Source organism: Monodelphis domestica, chromosome 1, assembly GCF_027887165.1.
Source record: "Monodelphis domestica isolate mMonDom1 chromosome 1, mMonDom1.pri, whole genome shotgun sequence".
In the NCBI taxonomy this organism is placed as follows: Eukaryota; Metazoa; Chordata; class Mammalia; order Didelphimorphia; family Didelphidae; genus Monodelphis; species Monodelphis domestica.
The window spans coordinates 374090413-374110960 of record NC_077227.1 but is presented as its reverse complement, the minus strand read 5'-3'; the positions used below and the strand labels follow the sequence as shown (position 1 = coordinate 374110960).

The 20548-nt window shown below is 44.5% G+C and overlaps 1 protein-coding gene across 3 annotated transcripts in view; it reads left to right on the top strand.

The window, feature by feature from the left end:
* Positions 1–20548, top strand: part of SLIT3 (slit guidance ligand 3) — an 821799-nt gene that overhangs the window by 783220 nt on the left and 18031 nt on the right. For all 3 annotated transcript variants that reach the window (XM_001380272.4, XM_056811560.1, XM_007473987.3), the window contains 3 exons: positions 9068–9205; positions 10759–10999; positions 15024–15154. In XM_001380272.4, the coding sequence (XP_001380309.1) occupies positions 9068–9205; positions 10759–10999; positions 15024–15154 (510 nt within the window). The remainder of the gene's footprint in view (positions 1–9067; positions 9206–10758; positions 11000–15023; positions 15155–20548) is intronic.

The following is a 20548-nucleotide window of genomic DNA, read 5'->3' as shown; positions in this document are numbered from 1 at the left end:
AAAGAGAGTATCCATCTACTTGTCCAAAGAATGAGCATGTGATGCCCTAGCCAATACAGTATCATTTAGTCAGTGCATCAACACATAATTCACTGAGTTGGCTGCTATGGGAGAAATAAAAATGTATAAAACTCAGTTGCTGCCCTAAAAGAAGTTCTAGTCTAATTAAGGAAATAGGATTAACCCCACATAAAGCAATTCTAGAAAAAAAAATCTGTAGTAACTAAAATTTCCATTTTACAGTTGAAGCAACTGAGCCAGCATAGTAATAACTGACATTTAATAGCATTTTTATACAAAACCTCATTTCAGCCCCACAACAACCTTGTGAAAGATGTACTAGATTATTTTTGTCATTTTACAGATGAAGAAACTGAGACAGAGATTAAATGACTTGACCAGTCACACAGTAATTTAATAGCAACAGTCAATTAGCAGTAAGTTAATTGTAAGTTAATTTAACAGTAACAGTCAATTAACAGTAAGTTAATCGACTTTCCCATAGCTACATAGCTAATCAAATAAAAAGCAAGATTCAAATTCAGATCTCCGTTGATCCCAAGTACAAGACTCTTCATCCTACCATGCTGAGAGGGAGGAAAGGAAGGAAATAGCATTAATATAGCATCTCCTGTGTACCGAGCACTATGCTAAGTGCTTTGCAAATATCTTATTTGACCCTCACAACGACTCTATGAAATAGGTGCCTTTCTTATCCCCACTTTACAGATGAGAAACTGAGACAGAGATTAAATGACTTGGCCAGTCACACATAGCTAGTGTCTGAATCCATATTTGCATTCAGGTCTTCCTGGTTCCAGACTCTGCATTCTATCCACTGCACCACCTAGCTGGACAAGTCCCCAAATACAGTAGGACAGGGGTCCCCAAACCACGGCCCACAGGCCACATGCGGCCCCCCGGCCATTTATCCAGCCCCCACCACACTTCCGGAAGGGGCACCTCTTTCATTGGTGGTCAGTGAGAGGAGCACTGTGTGTGGTGGTGCTGCAAAGAGCAGCATCGCTCATGTACAGTACTACTTCCAGTGACAATCCTTTGCATGGCACCTTAGAATGAGGCGCCACAGAAAGGATTATGTGGCTGCACAATGGAAGACGTCAGCATGGTGAGCAGTGATCTGGGGGAGGGGATTCCACACTGTGTATACTGCTGCCCGGTATAGTGGTGGCAGTGCTGGGCCTGTGCAAGGTGTGGCAGGCCCATCCCAGCCAGCGCTGCAGCCTCCGCTATCCCAGACAGCATATACAGATTGGTTCATAGTTTTTTGTATAATCTGGCCCTCCAACGGTCTGAGGGACAGTGAACTGGCCCCTGTGTAAAAAGCTTGGGGACCCCTGCAGAAGGAGTTCAGAAAAGGGCAGGTTCCGCATGATTTTTAGGGATAGCTTTGAGGCTGAGGTGGGACTCCAGCTGAGCCTTGGAGTTTGATCAGGAGGGAGTCCTGTGCCCCAGCTGGGCAGAGTGGGTGGCAGGTTGGGACATTGGCATTAACGAGGCCCACAGAAATGCAGGATCTGGCAAAACCACCTCCCTTCCTTTCCAGACCTAACTCTTCCACCCTCTCTCCAGCCCCCAACACGGGCTCAGAGCAGCAGGGATGTCTGTTTGGCCCAGTTTTCAGGAAAGGTTTGGCTGTCATCTCTCCTCTTACTTCTGGAATGCTGGGGAATGGTTTCTATCCCAGCTCTTCTACCCAACCCAGTGTACCTTAGGAGAACGGCATGGGCCATGTTGATAACTGCCTTGAGGTTGAGGGCTCCTCCATAACACTTAGCACTAGACCTTGCACCTACTAGGCACGTCCTACACGTCGAGCAAGAGAATGAATGAGTGAAAACTCCCTCTCCACAGCCTGAGCTTGTGTTTTCACACGATACCACTCCCTCGAAAGGGAGAATTAACGTAAACTTTTTCTTGATGTGAACTTTGCAAGTGAGGACATTGATCCGGAGCCCTGCCACTCTCTAGGGATGCAGTCCTCCCCAAAGGGATCTTCTTCTGATCTGCCTGCCACCTAACTTGGCTTCTGGTGTTCCCTGAAGTGCCAGAGCCCTCTAGAATCGCCACCATGTGGGCTTTTTCCTTTCCAATCATTCTCTTTCCTCCTCCTTCTAAAAAAAACCCATGAAGATGTAGAAATGAAAAGAGAGCCAACTGCTGGAACCACTAGCCCCGTGTCCCTGGGAGGCCTCCCTGACCCCGTCTCCTCCTCCCTGGTGTACATGGACTGGCTTATTATTCTTAGACTTTAAAATAGAATGCAGCTGGTGAGAAGAGAGCGTGGTTTACAGATTTGGGACCCACTCCAGCCAGATCCGCCACGGGGAGTGTTTGTGCTCGTGCATGCGTCTGCATTCATTCATTCATTCTGGGATGTGCATGTATATTTGTATTTGTGCGTGTGTGTATTTGTCTACAACAACCTCTATATGTTCCGAAGGCTGTAACTCCCACTTCTCAGTAGGAAGAAGCAGAGATGAGGCTTTGACCAAGTACAAGGGTGCCAAGTTTCATCCCGGAGCACATTTTTATGGGCAAGTTATAAACCTCTACACAGCAGAAATGCTCGCACTCACACACACATACACACCTTGTTTTTCTAGTACACTGTGTCTAGCTGTCTGTCTGTCTCTCCTTTTTTTCCCTTCTTCCCTCCCTCTCTCTCTCCACAGGCCATCAAAAACACCAATGTCTATAGTTTGGAGAATGTCCCTGTCCTCTTTCCTAGGGAGCACGAGCCCTCTAATGGAGGACAGGAATACCGCCTGGCCATCACTATGTCTGGGAGACCCACAGAGGACACTGAGAAATCAAGACAAGTGGCCTGCCCCCTGGGAATGTACAATGTAACTGAGACATCCGTTGGGAGCTATGTATGCACACAGTGACTTGTAAAAGAGCCTGAGGCTAATAGTGCCAGGGAAGGCATGGCCTGAAGGAAATGGTTTTGTCATCAGCAGAATGCTTTTGCTATAAGGGTTCCTAAGGCTAGGTGTTAGGCTTCTTCCTCCACCATTTCTCAGGAATAGTCCCAAGAGACAGACCATGATGTAGCCTTCAGGTGGCCCCATCTGCCCGGATCCCGAACAGCCTCTGTGCCAAGAGCCCGCTCTCTGCTGAAATAATCCATAGGATCAGGTGGCTGGGGGAGGGCATGAGAAGAGCAGCAGTGGCGACATCTTTGCTTTCCCCCAATAAGGCAGGGTTTCTACTCCAATGCATGCAGTAAAATGAGTTGTTCCTTGCCCTGAGCATCAACTAGCTAAAGGGAGATGTCCCAGCTTCTCTGAGAAATCCATCATCAATCATTTACTGAGTGGCTGAGTGCTTAGTGCTAGAGCAAAATTCAAGAAAAGAATAAGACACCAGCCTTGCCTTTCAAAGTCTTGTAGGCCTGTTGGAGAAAAAAGATTGACATAGAATAGTTTAACACACACAAAATAGCCAGTAATAAATACTACCGTGCAATATTTAAGAAACTGCTAAATTGTGCAACATAGAGTCCAAATTAAGCTGTTTTTCCGGTCTTGTCACATATTATTCCCCCTCTTGAACTCTGTGATCCAGCCAAGCTGTCCTGATTACTGTCCTTCAGCTTGTCATTGCATTTCCTGGCTCCCTGCCATTGACCTGGACGAACCCCATGCCTGGAATGCACTTACTCCTCTCCTTAGCCTCTTCATTTCCTTTACGTCCTTCAGGACTTCTTCCTCAGTTTCCACAATGGCTAGTGTCCTCTTCCCCAACCACTTTGCATTATTTTGTATTAATCCTGACATGCTTGCATAGGTACATGTCGTCTCCCCTGATATCATGTAAACTCTTTAAGGGCAGGCAGATTGGACACCTAGCACAAGTACATCACTCTCTTTCTCCTTCCTGTCCTTCTATAAGGCCTCTTATCTTGATGTTTCCTTAAAGTATCCCTACCTCAGCCTCCTCCAGCTCTATGACCTCCTCTTTCCACACCTCATCCATCTCACCTTGGATCTTATTAATGCCCACTAGGGTTCTACTTCTCTAATTAAAAAATCTGACATCCTTCCACTGTGACCTTCCATTATTTCATCTAGCTCTTATATACCCCCCCTCCTAAACCCTTATCAAGACTTCCATTCCCTGCACCCCTCAGCATTTTCTCAGACCATTAACCTTGCCCTAACTTCACGTTCCTAACAATCATGGTATCATAGATTGAGAGCTATAAGGGATAGTAGAGACCAGCAGGTCCAACCGCCTAATTCTACACATGAGTAAACTAAGGCATGAAGGGATCAAACAACTTGCCTAGGATGACATAGCTAATGAGTGTTTGAGATGAGATTTGAACCCAGGTCTTCCCAATTCAGAGTCCTGTAGCCCATCTACTATACCAGGCTGATTCTCATATCAACAGTTTCCTCCGCTCTTCAGTCACTCACACAATTTTCCTGTCACTGCTCATTGCTTAAATAATCTTGATCCCACGTTACTCCTTTCAACTACTTTCTCAACTCCTATTGGTTGATGAAGAGAGCAAAAGAAAGTCACCCAAAATGCCAACAAGACACTTTCATTGGAACCTCAATACATCAAAGTTCTTTTATTCTTCCCTAACTTACTCCTTGCCTCACTCTCCACAATAGCTATTCCAAACCTTTTTCCTTTCCTCAAAACTCCTACATTTCCCCCTCTCTGTTGTCTCAGATGAGGATCTCTTCTCTCAGGAAACTGAGAAAATTGAGGCCATTCAACAACCTCACCCCTTGAGAGTCTCTACTTTCCTCTCTTTCCCTTCAGTTTCTGATGATATGAACCTTGTCTCTTCTAATGCCAAACACTCCAGGTGCATACTGTATTCCATTCCCTCCTGCCTTCTCCAACAGATTTAAACCTTAATTATCTTCTAATCTTCAACCTCTCTCTCTGTTAAAGACATAGGTGGCACAATGGAAAGAGCACTGCACTCAGGAAGACCTGAGTTCAATCCCAAATTCAGATACTTACTGTGTGACCCTAGGCCAGTGATGGTGAACCTTTTAGGGACTGAGTGCCCAAGTTGCAACCCTCATGCTGCGTGTGAGCCCCTGCCTTACCCCAGGCAGGGGAGGGAATTAGTGTTCCCATTGGACTGCTGGGAAGAGGGGTGGGTGATGAAATGTCCTCAGGTATGCTTGGAGAAGGAGAGAGGAGCAGCCCCCTGCAGCACACATGCCATAGGTTCCCCAACATGGCTCTAAGAAAACCATTTAACCTCTGCCTCAGTTTCCTAATATGTAAAGTGGAGATGATTGTACGTTCCTCCAAGTGATTGTGAGTATCAAATGAGTTAATATTTATAAAAGTGTTTTGCAAACCTTTAAGTGTGTACTACTGATTCCTTCCTTACTGCCTTCAAACATGCCCTCCAAGTCTCTCCTGTCCTTAAAAACCCTTAGCTAAAATCTAGATCTTATCTTCTGGCTTACCAAAAAAAGCAATCTACAACCCCAACCCCTACTTCTTGTCTTGCATATTCCCTTGGTATAATCTAACTTTCATCCTCATCACTCAACTCAGGATGATCTCTCAAAATGTTTCTTAATGTCCAAATCTGACATTCTTTTCTCAGACCTCATCCTTCTCGCCTTATCTGCTACATGCGCCTCTGCTGGTCACCCTTTCTTCCTGGGTACTGCCTGATCTCTAAATTTCCCTGGTATTTCCCTCTCCTGAGCCTCTTCTCTTACCTTTCTAGCCATTCCTACTCCAACTCCTCTGCTGGCTCATCATCCCTAGCATGCTCTCAAACTGGGGCCATTCTGCTTTCTCCCTTTCTGCTGTCTCAGTGAGCTCCAGGGAGTTTATTCTCTCTAGACATGAGACTCACAGATCTATATATTTGGCCCCTGCCTTTCCCATGAGCTTCACTTTCACATTATCAGTGTCTTCTAGAACATTTCAAACTGGATGCACCAGAGACATCTCAAATTCAACACGTCCAAAAGCAACTCTTACAAGTGTCTCTTTGCCTGTCAAAGTCACATCACCCTCAGCTCATATATGCACTGAGTTGCCATTCTATCTCCACTCTCTTACATCTGACCCTCTCTCTACTCACACAACTTCCATCTTGGTCGGGGCCCTCCTCACCTCTTAGCTAGATGTTGCAGCAGCCTCCTGACTGGTCTTCCTATCTTGTCTCTCTCCCACTCCAGTTCTTCCATACTGCTGCCAACATCATTTTCCTTAGGTGAAGACCTGACCTTGTTACTCCCTTGGCCAATCTACTCCATTAGCTTCCGATTGCCTCTGGGATCTATAACTTTGTTTAGCTTTTAAATCCTCTCACAATACATGACCCCAACTATTCATTACAGCTTTATTGTATATTATTTCCCCTGTCACAATCTCTATTCCTCTTACATGACACTCCATCTCCAATCTCTATCTCTGCCTTTGCACTGAACATCCTCATGGCCAGAATGCCCTCCCTCTTCATTTCCATCTCATAGAATCCCTCTCTTCCAGCTTCAAAGCACCACCTTTGTGCAGAAGGTGATTCCTTCCCCCAACTGCTATCATCCTCTCTCCCAAACTACCTTGCATTTAATTTGTATTTATTTGAATTTGTTCTTTATATTTATTCTGTATGTATACATGTGTATATGTGTGTATATATTTATATTTTTTGTCTATTGCATTAGAATGTAAATTCCTTGCAAGTGGGGATTGGGTTTTTTCCTTTGCATTTGTTTTCCCAGCACCTAGTAGGGCTCCTGGCACATAACGGATCCTTAATAATTCAGCAGCCAGGTGATACAGTGGATAGAGCTAAAGGTCTGGAGGTAGGAAGTTAGGAAGACCTAAGTTCAAAAACAAAACTTCAGACACTAGCTATGTGGCCCTGGACAAGTCACTTATCTCTGTTTGCCTCAGTTTCCTCATCTATAAAATGAGATAGAGAAGAAAATGACAGACCACTCCAATATCTTTGCCAAGAAAACTCCAAGTGGGGTCACAAAGAGCCAGACAAGCTTGAAGTGACAGAAGAACAATTAATACTTGGTAGTTAATACCTACTAATGAGTAGAAACTAATCAACACTATGTCTGTTGTCTGGGGCCTAACCTAGTCAAGTTCAATTACCAAATTAATTCCAGGAGACTGCATTTTTCAACCAAGGCTACTCAAAAGCAATCTGGTAAGATACAGAGTGAATGTGATACACAGAGAATATCCACACTGGCAAAGCAATAGCTCCTAGAAGCCCTGAAATATAGATGCCAAATATTGTAGGAGTTTGGAGAAGGCAAAAATTACCAAGAGCTGGAGGAGTTTGAACAGGTACTAGGGAGGAGGTAGGACCTAAGCAGTTTGGACCTTGGAGGATTTTAGTAGGTTGAGGAAAGGTGAAAGTAGAGATGAGTAAGCCCCATAAGGAGAGAAAAACAAGCCAAAGCACAAAAGGTTATATCAGGAATGGTCTTCTTCTTCCCTTAGGGAATTCCTATCCACTCTTCAAGTGCCACTTGCTTCCCTGGAGCCCAATTATTCTCTCCCCCAGAATCTGACACAACGCTTTATTTTCCAACTTTCCTGACACCCACATATATTTGCATCTGTTCTCCCTTTTGACTACAAGCTTCAGGAGGGCAGGGATTGTGTATTCTCTAAACCTGGTATCTACTCCAACACCTGGGACATGTAGTGACCAACAAATACTTATGAAACTGATGAATGTGGTTACTTAAATCTCTAGTTCTTGACCTCTCTACAGCAATTGACACTGCTGACCCCCTTCTAGATACTCTTTCCTCCCTGGGTTTTCATATTACTTTCTTTTGCTTATCCTCCCACCTCTCCAGCCACTACTTGTCAATCTTCTTAATTGGATCATCCTTCACGTTCTACCCCCTAATTTTGGAGGTCCTCTTGGCTCTGCCTTGGGCCCTTCTCTCTTCTTTCAATAAACTCTTGGTAATCTCATCAGCTCCCTTGAGTTCCGTTATCCTGTCTCTCAGCACTATGCCTTCAGTCCGTCTGTCTCCTGAGCTCCAACCCCTCATGGCCAGTAGCCTATGTCTCCACATGTCCAAAACAGGGCTCCGCCCGTACAATAACTCTCTAATCTTTCTCTTTGTTCACATGGCCACCACCCTTGGTTAGCCTTTTACAACATCTCGCCTGGACTAGTAAAGTAGTCTCCTAATTGGTCTCCCTGTCTCCGGCCTCTTCCCACTCTGATCTATGTTCCTCACAGCTGCCAAATTAATATTGTTCAAGCATAGATCTGACCGTATCACACCCTTGTTCAAGAAGATCCCTGTTGCCTCTAGGATAAGATTTACATGTATTTAAAGGTTCTCTCAATTTACTTCAACCTTCATTTCTGGGTTTATTGTTCATTGCCCCTTTCATATACACTGTGCTCCAGCTAACAGTCCAACTTGCCATTTCCCAGTACATGCCGTTCTATTTCCCATTGCTTTGTCTTTGTGCGGATCCGCCCCTGTCCCTGGAAAGTAATTATCTTTCGTGCTCTCTGCCTCCTAGACCTTCAGTTCCTTCAGGGCCCCATTCAAGTCCCACTTCCCAAAAGAAGTCTTTTCTGATGCTCCAGGTATCAGTGGCCTTCCCCACTGCAATGACTTTCTGTCTTCTTAGAAGTTTGGGGCAGCCAGGTGGCTCGGTGGAGTTCTGGGCCCAGAGGCAAGAAGATTCATCTTCCTGAGTTCAAATCTAGCCTCAGACACTACCTGTATGACCTGGCCAAGTCACCTAACTCAGTTCACCTCAGTTTCCTCACCTGTAAAATGAGCTGGAAAAAGACATGGCAAACCACTCCAGTTTCTTTGCCAAGAAACCCCTATATAGAGCCACAATGAGTTAGGGGTGACTGAGATGACAACAATGTCTTGTTTCCGAAAATAAGCTCCTTGAGTGCAGAGACTATTATTGTTTTTGTGTTTGTGTCTTCCACACCTAGCACAGTTCTTGGCACATTGAGGATGCTCGCTACTAAGAACTTATTGAGCTGAATTGATCAGCATCACTGACCATTAGTACTTGACCTATTTTCTAGGTGTGAGTGTCCTCCTGGCTACAGTGGGAAGCTCTGTGAGACTGATGATGATGACTGTGTGGCCCACAAATGCCGTCATGGGGCCCAATGTATAGACACTGTCAATGGCTACACCTGCATCTGCCCCCAGGGCTTCAGGTATGTGCAGGGGCGTCTGGGGCGGGGAGGGAAAGGATCAAGCCCAGACTGGAAGGAACAAGGAAATGGATTAATAACCAAAGGAAACAATGCAAATATGGACTCTTGCAGAAATTGCTGTGCTGCTGGAGGCTATTACCATAATGTCTTATATTCCCTTCCTGTATTTCAAAGACTGTCCTCAAAATAACCCTAGGAAGGAGGCAGGGCAGAGCACTTACCTGATCAAGGTTGTGACCTGCATTGATGGAGGAAGTTCCTCATCCTAACAGGAACCACAGATTCTGCATTTTCCTATGTACTTTACTGCTGCGGAAAATTGTTTAAAACTAGTATTGCAACCCATGGTTCCTGACTATTAATTCAGGATCGCCTGGTGTCGGGGCAGCTAGGGAGCACAGAGTCAGAAAGACTCATCTTCTTGAGTTCACATCTGGCCTCAGATACTTATTAGCTAGATGACCCTGAGTAAGTCATTTAGCTCTGCCTCAGTTTCCTTATCTATAAAAACAGCTGGGAAAGGAAGTGGCAAACCATGCCAGAAAATCCCAATAAAATCCTAAAAAAGTGGTCACAGAGAGACTGTAAAATGATTGAGCAATGACACATGGTGTCATGTAGTGTCACTCTCTTGGAGTCCAGTAAGAACAAAGCCAGGATGACGTACTGAAATTTCTTGTCGATGTGCAAGCTTCCTGAGAGTAGAGACTGTCTCATTTATTGTATCTGCATCCCCAGAACCTAGCACATACCTGGAACATAGTAGTTGTTTAACAAATGCTTGTCACTGGGTTTGGCAGAAGCCATTTTCCTGGTCACCTGACTGGGAGCCATCTTTCCATGACTCCTTTCTATCTATAGACCAGGGGCAAGGGAAAGTGTGTCTGTCTGTCTCTGGGACAAAGGAAATAATACACGGGAGGAAAAAGGATTAGGAAAACCTAGGCTCAGATCTTAGAGACAGAGCAAGGGTCAGGGCAGTTCACTTTGGGAAGAGACAAAAATTGGAGGGAAGGAGAGGAACTCAGACAACACTTAGGAGAGAGAGGATAGGGAGTCCTAGGGATGGCAGCATCTGAGTGTTATACCGAGATATCCAAACTGTAGGTAAACTGACATTCATCCAAGAATTGAAGAAAGGTGGGGCTACAAGGTTCCTTGGAGATGGTCTAGTCTGACTCCTTCATTTTTTCAGGCCTGAAACATAAATCATTTTGTCTAAGATCACGTAACTAAACAGAATAAGGGGGAGACGCCACATGCCCCAACTTCTTCAAAGCCCCTTTCTGCTCCACAGAGGGATTTTTGGTTGTTGCTTGACCTGAACTTATAGTTTTGAATAAGGAACAGCACTGGATGGGCTTAAAATTTTCTTAGGTCCCATAGAGGTGAAACAACTTGCCTAAAGTCACACAACCAGAATGTGTCAGAGGCAGGGCCTGAAACCAAATCTTCCTCCCTCTGTGGTCAGTTCTCTGTAGAAAGAATTTGTGCTGTCATTGCACCATCTTTCAAAAGCTTTTCTGACCTCAAGTCTCCTTCTCCCTTTGCAGTGGTCTCTTCTGTGAGCACCCCCCACCCATGGTGCTGCTGCAGACTAGTCCCTGTGACCAGTACGAGTGCCAGAACGGGGCCCAGTGCATCGTGGTACAACAGGAGCCCACCTGCCGTTGCCTCCCTGGATTTGCTGGGCAGAGGTGCGAGAAGCTCATCACTGTCAATTTTGTGGGCAAGGACTCCTATGTGGAGCTGGCCTCTGCCAAGATCCGGCCCCAGGCCAACATCTCCCTGCAGGTAGGTACATGCTCTGGAACCCCAGATCCATCCAGTCCCACCTCATCAACTCTGAGCCTTTAGGGGAAATTCGACCCTTGACAGTAAGTGCCAGCTTGCCTCCTGCCAGGCCCTGATGATACAAGGGCAAAAACATCACTCATAGTCCTGAAGGGACTTACAGTTTTATTAGGAAAGATAGCATGATGCTGGATGCAAAATAAATTATAAGTAATCATTTACCAGAGGGAACCCACCAGCCATAAAAGAGAGGCCTCGTGGAGGAGGGGATGATTGACTGAGACTTAAAGGAAACTGAGTATTCTAAGAGGCAGAGGTGAGAAGGGAGTGCATTCCACAAATGGGAGAGTGCCTGAGCAAAGAAGCAGAGAGGGAGTTGGGCTGGGGAGGTGGGGTATGGAGGAGAACAGAATGTCCTCTACCAGCCAGAGGCTAGCTTTGCTAAAAAAGAGTGTATGAAGGAGAATACTGTACAAGAAATCCAGTAAGGAAGCCTGAAGCTAGATTGTAAGGGCTTTAAATGTGACCGTGAGGAGTACTTATTGTATCCTAGAGGCAATAGGGAGACCCTGGAGTTTCACGACCAGGGAACCAGGACCAACTAGGGCATGAACGCCAACTTACTGCCAGTCTGTTAGAATACTGCTGAGATCCTCAGGGACTCAGCTCTGCTAGTTCTCACTACTCCCCATCCCTCAAAGTATCATCAGGGATTCACAGTTTCATACACAGTCCTCTTCCTGAATTCTGCTGTGTCTTTGAAAATGTTCCTCTTTGGATGCTTAAGTAAAGAATCAGAAATAAAATGTTTTTAAAAGTGTCATCAGGGACAAACTAGTCAAAGAAGCTAAAAAGATTCTCATATGAAATACTTCTGAACACCTAAAACAACTGGGGAGCCTCCTCTGTTGATTAACTTTCTTTTACAAACCAAATCGCTTCTTGTCAGCCAGGGAGAGTTAGGGCTCAGTGGGGGGTGTTCGAGAGGAATTATGAGGAATGTGGCTGGACTGGACGAGCTCATGAAATAACACAATATGGTCTTCACAGGCAGAGGGATGGATGTGAGACCCAACCAAAACATAGTCATGCTACAATGGAGGCAAAGGAATTTAGGGTCTGAGTTGCAGTTTTAAAACCAAAAGTCTGCTCCGAAAGCATGTCTGGCTAGACTGGCCTCTTCCCTGACTGGGGAAGAGGTCAGGACCCTCAAGTCAAATATTTTCTTTCTGAGAGAATCAGGGAATTGAAAGAAGAAATCATAAATGGAGATGGAGATAGAAGGGAATGGGAATAAGGAGAGGGATGGAGATAAGGATGGTGATGCAGAGGGGATGAGGATAGGGATGAGAGGAGAGACAGCCCACTCAGACTGGAAAAGTGAAACTTTCTCCTCAGGCTTAAGTTTGAAAACAATTTAGCAACTAAGATTTATTGGAGAAAAGGGAGAGTTGGGAGAAAGACACAGTGCAAAGAGTGCTGGATTTGAAGTTTGACTCCAGGCTCTGCTACTAGCTACCAGTATGACCTTATGGAAGTCACTTAACATTCTTGGCCTCAGTTTCTCCATATATAAAATGAAAGCATTGGACTAAATACTCTCTTGGGTGCTTTCTAAATCCATGATCTCATTTCTCCATGGCATATTCAAATGAGTCTCTGCCTAGCTCCCACTCCTTCGGGGCAGGTCTCTTCCTTGACACTCTCTTCTGTCACAGTTTTCAAGACCCTGATACCTCTGGTTCTCCTACCTGCCTGGCAGTTCTTTTTTGGTGTCCTTTGTTAGATCTTCATCCAGGGTGATGTCTCTAACTATAGGTGTCCCCTGGGCTCTGTCCTGGTTCTTTTCTTCCCCTATACAGATGATTCTCAGCTCTATTTAGCCAACTATAACTTCTCTCTTGAATTTCCAACTCCCTGTTGGACACCTTGCATTGTGTGTCCTGAAGACAACATCCTCTCAAACTAAACTCATTATTTTCTCTTCCCCTGACCCAAGCCCTTCCCTCTTCTTCCCTTTCCCATTACTGTGAAGGGCACCACTGTTTTCCCAGTCACCCACGTATAGAATCTGTGTCATATCTCTTGCCTCCCTCCCCCCCATTTTGGGTCTTTTCCAGGACCTGTCAATTCTGCCTTCATAGCAGTTCTTATGTATGCTCCCTTCTCCCCTTTGGCATCATCACTGCCAGGCTCTTAGCGCCTCATGCCTAGGCTATTGAAATAGCACAATGGTTGGTCTATCAAAGTGACCTCCCCAAAGCATAGATCTGGTTAGGTCATAACCCCCATTGGATAAATCCCAATGGCTCACTATTACCTCCAGATTCAAAATATCTTCTGTTGGTCTTTTAGAGCCCATCAGAATCCAACCCTTCCCACCTTTTTAGTCTTCTTACACCTTTGCCCCCTCCTCATCTTCGATCCAGTGACACTCACCTCCTTGCTGTTTCTCACACACACAACACTATATCCTGACTGCATTTTCACTGGCTTTTCTCAGTGACTGGAATGCTCTCTTTCATCAAAGCCAAATTCTAGCTTCTTTCAAGTCCCAGTTAAAATCCCACTTTCTACAAGAAGCCTTTCCTTTGTTGTTTAGTCATTTTTCAACTGTGTCTGACCCTTTGTGATCCTATTAGAAGTTTTCTTAGCAGAGATGGAGTGGTTTGCCATTTCCTTCTCCAATTCATTTTAAAGATGAGAAATAGAGGTAAACAGGATTAAGTGACTTACCCAGGGTCATATAGATAAAAAGTGACTGAGTCTGGATTTGAACTCAGTTCTTCATGACTCCAGGGCCTGGCAGCCTATCCACTACACCACCTAGCTGCCCCAAGGACCATTGTCTAGTACCCTTTAATGTCAGTGCCATCCTTCTGAGATTATCTCCAAGTTATCCTATTATGCCAATTCTAAATGTATAAATCTTGCTTGTGCAGAATTGTGTGCATGTTGTCCCCTCCACCAGATCATAATCTCCTTGAGGGCAAGAACTGTTTTTGTCTTTCTTAGTACCTCCAGGACTTAAGCCTAGTGCCTGGCACTTAGATGGCATTTAATAAATGCCTTGATTCACCAAGCCATTGTTCTTTCCATTGCATCTTGTGCCTCTCAAGTTAAAGATCTCTGACTAACTTGGTAAAATTTCCTCCCTGACCCTGAACTCTGAATTTTGTGAAATGCTCACTGATTTGTCTATTTGACCCTGGATCATTAGGGTTTGTGTCCATGCCCATCTCTCTCCCTTAGTCTTCAAGCTCTCCACGACTTTTTCCCCCTTTGTATCTCTAATGCTGCCTAGCACCGGACTTTATTCTCGAGAAGCAATTATTTTTTTAAATCTTAGTTCATTTGGATTAGAATGGGGCTCCCCCTATGTCCATCCTATCCAAAATGACCCAGACACATACCCTAAAGGAGAGAGTGCCAAGCCAAGGATTATACACTCTATGAATGGAAATAGTGCCGTTTCTTACTGCTGACTAGAAGACGCCTACCCTTCCTGGAAATCTGACAGAAAGCCAGAAGACTTAAAGAGGGACTATGAGATAATGTAAAGCTTGAAAGATTTGGAGTCAGAGGGCTTGGGTTCAAATTCTAGCTCTGCTATGTACAGAGTTATGGTAGTAACCTGTGTAATATTGAGCTAATCATTTAACTTCTCTGGGCCTCAGTTTCCCATCTAAAAAATAAAAGGGTTGAAATCAGTGATCTCTAAGCCCCCTTACAGTTCTACATCTATGATCCCATGATCATCATAAGAATAGTCAGAAAACTTATTGAGTGCTTACTGCAGTCTCTGTCCTGGGAAAAGGCAACAGCATGGAAAAACGTCTTGCCTGCCTTCAAAGAGATGTGTAAATAACTAACAAAGCCAGGGATTGTGTATTTGGTGCCCACTAACTGGTGAAGACCATATCTGGAGGGAGGGACCACTGTGCTCTGAGCAATAGGATGTCCCTGATCTCGGCTTCTTTGGTGTATTAACAAGCCTTCTCCCTCCTCACTACTTCCCTTACAGGTGGCAACCGACAAGGACAATGGCATCTTGCTCTACAAAGGAGACAATGACCCCTTGGCACTGGAGCTATACCAGGGGCACGTGAGACTGGTCTATGACAGCCTGAGCTCTCCCCCCACTACCGTGTACAGGTGAGCATCATCCTTCTCACACAGCCCCTTCGGACGACGGTACCAAGGATAAACCATGAACGTGGCTGTCCTCACTACACCTCTGACCTTCCCAGGGAGCCAGAGGGGAGAGGAGATGGAGGAAAAGGAGGAAGAAAAGGAGGAAGATGAGCTCTCCTTGAGAAATGACACTTCATTACCATAAGATTAATGGCCAGCTGGCTACCTTTGCACTAAGTGATCTGTTCAGATGGGGAAAGAGGCTGCTTAATGAGCTGCCCTTTTCAAAATGTCATCCTAATCTTTTATTAGTTTAAGGAAGAAAGCAGGATGGGATTAGCCTGAAACTCGATGGGAAGAGATTAGAGGGAATAAGGGACCACGGCTGCTTGAAAATACCGGAGAGTAAATTTTAAACATTAGCATCTTGCTCAAGGACACTCTTGCAGCCTGCTTTCACTCTTCTCCCTTCCTTTTGAAAGGAGAACAGCATAAACATGTGTCTGGAAGGTGAGGAGGTCAAGGGGGAAACAGTACCCTCTTGTGGAGTCCCTTGGCCTTTGGGCATCATTATGAAACTGTTCCAGGCCTGAGAGTTGTGGCTCATGTGATAACATCAGTTTTAAAGAAAGGGGCAGAAGTGAAAACTGTATGCTCTTGTAGCAAAAATGGTTAAGGTGATTTGCAGCATTTAATATTTCTTTAAAGGGAAAGAAAGAAATGCCTCTACTTAGGCCACATTTAATAAATATTTTTTGAGTTGAAATTAAGCAAAATGGGTGTCCGATTTCCAAGATCTGCTTACTAACCCAGTGCTCTTTCCACAACCTTATATTGCTGCTTTCTCCTATATCATAACTTTGGTTCTCCAAGCATAGGACTCATGTGACTCAGGAGAAGATTCCCAGGTATTCTAGATAGGAAAATGCCTTCCCTTCTAAATCATCTCTTCTGGACGTTTAATAGCTCTGTGACTCTGGACAAGTAATTTAACCTCTCTGTGCCTCAGTATACTGGTACATAAAATAAAGAGTGTTGGATTCAAGTCAGCAAGCATTTGTTAAGCAGGTACTATGGGCCAGCCACTGGGGGTTCAAAGAAAGGCAGAAACAGTCCCTATTCTCAAGGTGATCACTCTATTCTTTTTTGTTACTTTTAAGATACCCAGTTAACTCCTCCCCCCCATTAGAGAAAACATCATTTGTCAAAAAGATGCATGTATACATAAAACTTTTACTTATTGCTATTTATGAGTTCTTTCTTCAAAGGTGGACATACACAAATTATTATTCAAAGAATATTTCTATTGCTATATTTAATGTTCTCTTGGTTCTGCTGGTTTCACTCTTTATAATTTCATGTAGATCTTTTCATGTTTTTTTCAAAAATTAACCTGTTTGTCATTTCAAAGCCCTAAGATTCTTTCCAACTCAAATTCTGTGACTTTGTGAAGACACTTATGGGTACAGTGGACATCAAGAAAATTCATCCACTTCCTCTGGATATCCTCAAACCTATCTGGGTCTTTGCTAAAGTAAAGAGTTCAAAGATAAACTGTTTTAGTGGAAAGAGTGTTGGCTCTGAATTCAAATCTGGGTTCAAATCCTATCTCTCATACTTGTTACCTGGGAGACCTTGGGAAAGTCATTTGCTTCCCTGTCCCCTCATCTATAAAATGAGAGGACTGACTAAATGGTCTTTAAGATCCTTTCTCATTCTAGATTCATGATCCCATAAGGATCAAACACAATACTAGGGCAGGGTATTCCCTTAGTCTTCTCACATTAATTTTTTTTGGCTGCCATATTCCTCTTACCTTGTTGTTGCTATTGTTGTTCAGTTATCCAGTCATGTCTGACTCTTCATGACCCTGTATACCATAGTTCTCCATGGGGTTTTCTTGGCAAGGATAATGCTAGAGTGGTTTGCCATTTCCTTTCCCAGTAGATCCAATGGATTCTTTTTGTCAAGCAATCAGAGGCTACGCCACTTGCCCAGGGTCACACAACTAGGAAGGGTCTGAGACCTTAGATCTTAGGGGTGAAACACTCATCTGAACTCAGCTCTCCCTGACTCCAGGTCTAGCACTTCATCTGCTGGGCCACCTGCCTGCCTCCTGACCTTATAATCCTCTAAAACTCTAAGATCTTTTTTTAGACTAACTGCTCCCGGATCAGGCCTCTCCCATTTGGTGATTGTGGAGCAGATTTTCTAACTCTAATGTAAGGAATTTTATTCCTGTTAAATTTCATTCAGTCTACAAGTAGTCTTTGAGGACTTAATATGTACCAGGCATTATGCCATACACTGGAGAAAAAGAAAAGATAAAGATGTCATCTGGTGCATTAGCCATTCCTCTGAGCTTTGGATCACATGCAAATCTGAGAACGGTGGAGATTATACCTTTCTCGAGGCTTCACTGAATACCTCTTTTCCAGCTAACATCTAACTCCTTGAATCCAGACATTCAACCATTCCAAATTCTCGTAACCATACCATTGGCTATCCCATTTCTGTCCATTCCGTTCACAAGAATATTTTGAGGGGCTTTATAAAGTAGCATAAGACAGTTCTTATAGGTAGCACAATGGGTCAGGCAGGCAGGCACCAGGCCTTTACCAAGTGCCTACTATGTGCCAGGCACTGTGCAAAGTGCTGGGAATACAAATGCATGCTAAAAGAAAGCTGATCCCTGCCCTCAAGGAGCTTACATTCTACTGGGGAAGACAGCAATTAAAGGGAACTAAAAAGGGAGGGAGGGATAACCCCCACGATGGGGTCCTAAAAGTCAGAAACATGGCTGGCTGAGCCAATACCCCAAATGGAAGCCAAAACCCTGGAAGGAACTCACCAGAACAGCAGAGGCATGTACTAAAGTGAGAAAGCAGCTGAATCATGGCATCAGAATCCAAAAGCAGTCTAGTGAGGCAAGGGTGAAAATGAATTTCATTGTAGAAAGAGTTCCAAGTTAATGGAAGATCTGATTGGGGGCATGAAGTAAAGAAAGGGCAGCAAGATGGCTCAGGGGATAGAGCACCAGGACTAAAGATGGGAGATCCTGGGTTCAAATTTGGCCTCAGACATTTCCTTGCTGTACAACCCTGCTCAAGTCACAATTCTACTTGCCTAATTGTTACTCTTCCAAGGCTCTTCTGCCTTGGTACCAATATTCAGTATCTATTCTAAGACAGAAAGTAAGGATTTTTTTTAATGACCTGTATAAACTTAAGGAAGTCATTTACGGAGTCTGTGCCTCAGTTCCCTTATCTGTAAAATGAACATAATACTTGCCTACCCACCTCACAAGTTTTGGAGGAGGACCAAAAGAGAGGATAATGAGTGTGCTTTGAAAAACTGAGAGCACAATATAAATGTAAAGTATTAGTATTTACTAGAAAGAAATGAACCTTCCCTATCCTAGCCCTGGGACTTTGATGCCCATTTTCCATTGCTGCCCAGGTCCTGCCATGTTTGAGGCAAGTCCTTCAGAAATTTGGCTCCAAAGAGTTTCATTCACCCTTTTGATTATTTGAGCTGATGACTAGTTTCTGTCCTTTTGAGTCAGAATTTGAAAATTACTTAGAGTGGCCACCAGTGCCTCTGTCTAAAGCTCAACTCCCCCTTCCCTAGCTAGACCCCTGTAAGCTAATTCCTCCTTTTGGTTTTAGACGTTGCACCAGTGAGAGCCCTCCCCTGCGAAGAGGCTAAAAGAGAGCCAGGAGCAGGTTTGTCTGTCTGAGTAGACACTAGAAAGGGCACTGGATTTTGGAGTTCCAGGGTCTGGTGTTCAAATCCTTAAAATCTGTGTGACTTTGGACAAATCAATTCACCTCTCTTGGCCTCCATTTGTTCATCTGTAAAATGAGATGTTTGGGCCCTCAGAACTCTTAATTCCTATAAACACTTTCCCTACAGCTTAGCTTTCAGTGTGGAGGACCTGCTTATACATCTCCCCTGTGAGCCCCTTGGTTCATTTCACACAGGAATACCCAGCAAGAGGTAGAGGCTTGCCCGCCTGGCAGAATTTCTAGCTAAGGGCTTAAATGAGCCATTTTATTTTTGATACTCCAAGTCTTTGGTGCTTTCTAAGGAGGGCAGCCCCAATGTATTCACTATTAGTCACAAGTTCCTTTGCAAATTCATTTGTAGCACTTTAAGCCTGCTACTGGGGAAGGGAAATCTGAGGCCAATGATAGAATGGGAGTCTCAGGGCTGTATTAGTGGCCTCTCTGCCTCCCAGCCTTACTTGGCAAGGGACTGAAGGAAAGAGGAGGGGGCAAAGAATTGTGTGTGGTCTGGGCAAGGAATAAAATGTAAATATGGAGGCTGTGAATGGAAGCAAAGAGTAGAAGGAAATCAGGGCCATACCCCAGATAGGAACCATCCGCCAGGAACGGTTTGGTTTGTAGGGGCTGGTGCCTGGCACATAGCAACCATTTCATAAATGCTTATTAACTTTGGTTTGACTTATTCTGCTTCACTCTAGCCGAATGACCTTAAGAAAATCATTTTTGTACTCTGAGGCCTTCGTTTCCTTATCTATAAAGTGAAGGAGTTGACCAGTTTGATCTCTCTCTAGTTCTATGGTTCATTAATTCAGTGAAGTATTGATAGGGGTGACCAGGCACTGCTGCTGGACTGGGGTACCCAATAGAGAGCCTGCCTTCAGTGAGACCAAAAGTCACCTTTCCTCCCTGCTCATAGTCCCAAAAGGAGGCAGATCCTGGCTCAGTTGCCAGTTTTCTTTGGCACAACCCCTAGACCCCAAGACACAGGAGAATCAAGTAAGAGCCCAGGGTCCCACCTGTCTTTTAGCCAAATGCCAGAGCGTGTGTTCTTCCTCACAGGGCCAGAGCATGCATGCCCAACCCCATGGGAGATGCCTCCCAGACCACCCGATCTAGGGATTCTGCCTGATGATCTCTGTTACATAAGGAACAGCCATGGGGAAAGATGAAAGGGGGTGAGATGAGAAAAGGGCAGGGCTGAATGGCCAGCATCCTGCTTACCTCCTACCACTACCGGCATTTGATTTAAGTACTCCAGTCAGACAGCACCTCAATTTTTTAAATTTGTTTTAATTTAAAATTTAATTTTAAAAAATTGCAATTAATTGAAATTTCTCTGTTTTAAGAAGTGAGAAAAGAACTTTAGAGACCACCTGACTTTGCCTCTTTTCTGCCCTAGCCCAGCCCTAGAAATGAATGTAAGACTAAGTGCTCTACTCACCTCATGCTCTCCAAACTAGTGGGTTTGATTAGCTTTATTCCTGAGCTTCCTAGAACAGTGTCCTTTCCCAGATCAAAAATCAGGTGTGAAAGTCCATGGCTTGCTGGGGTGAGAGGAGCTGGTCATGGTCCTGAGATGAGTGTTTCACCCCTAAGATCTAAATCCCCACTGAGTTTGTAGGCTGCA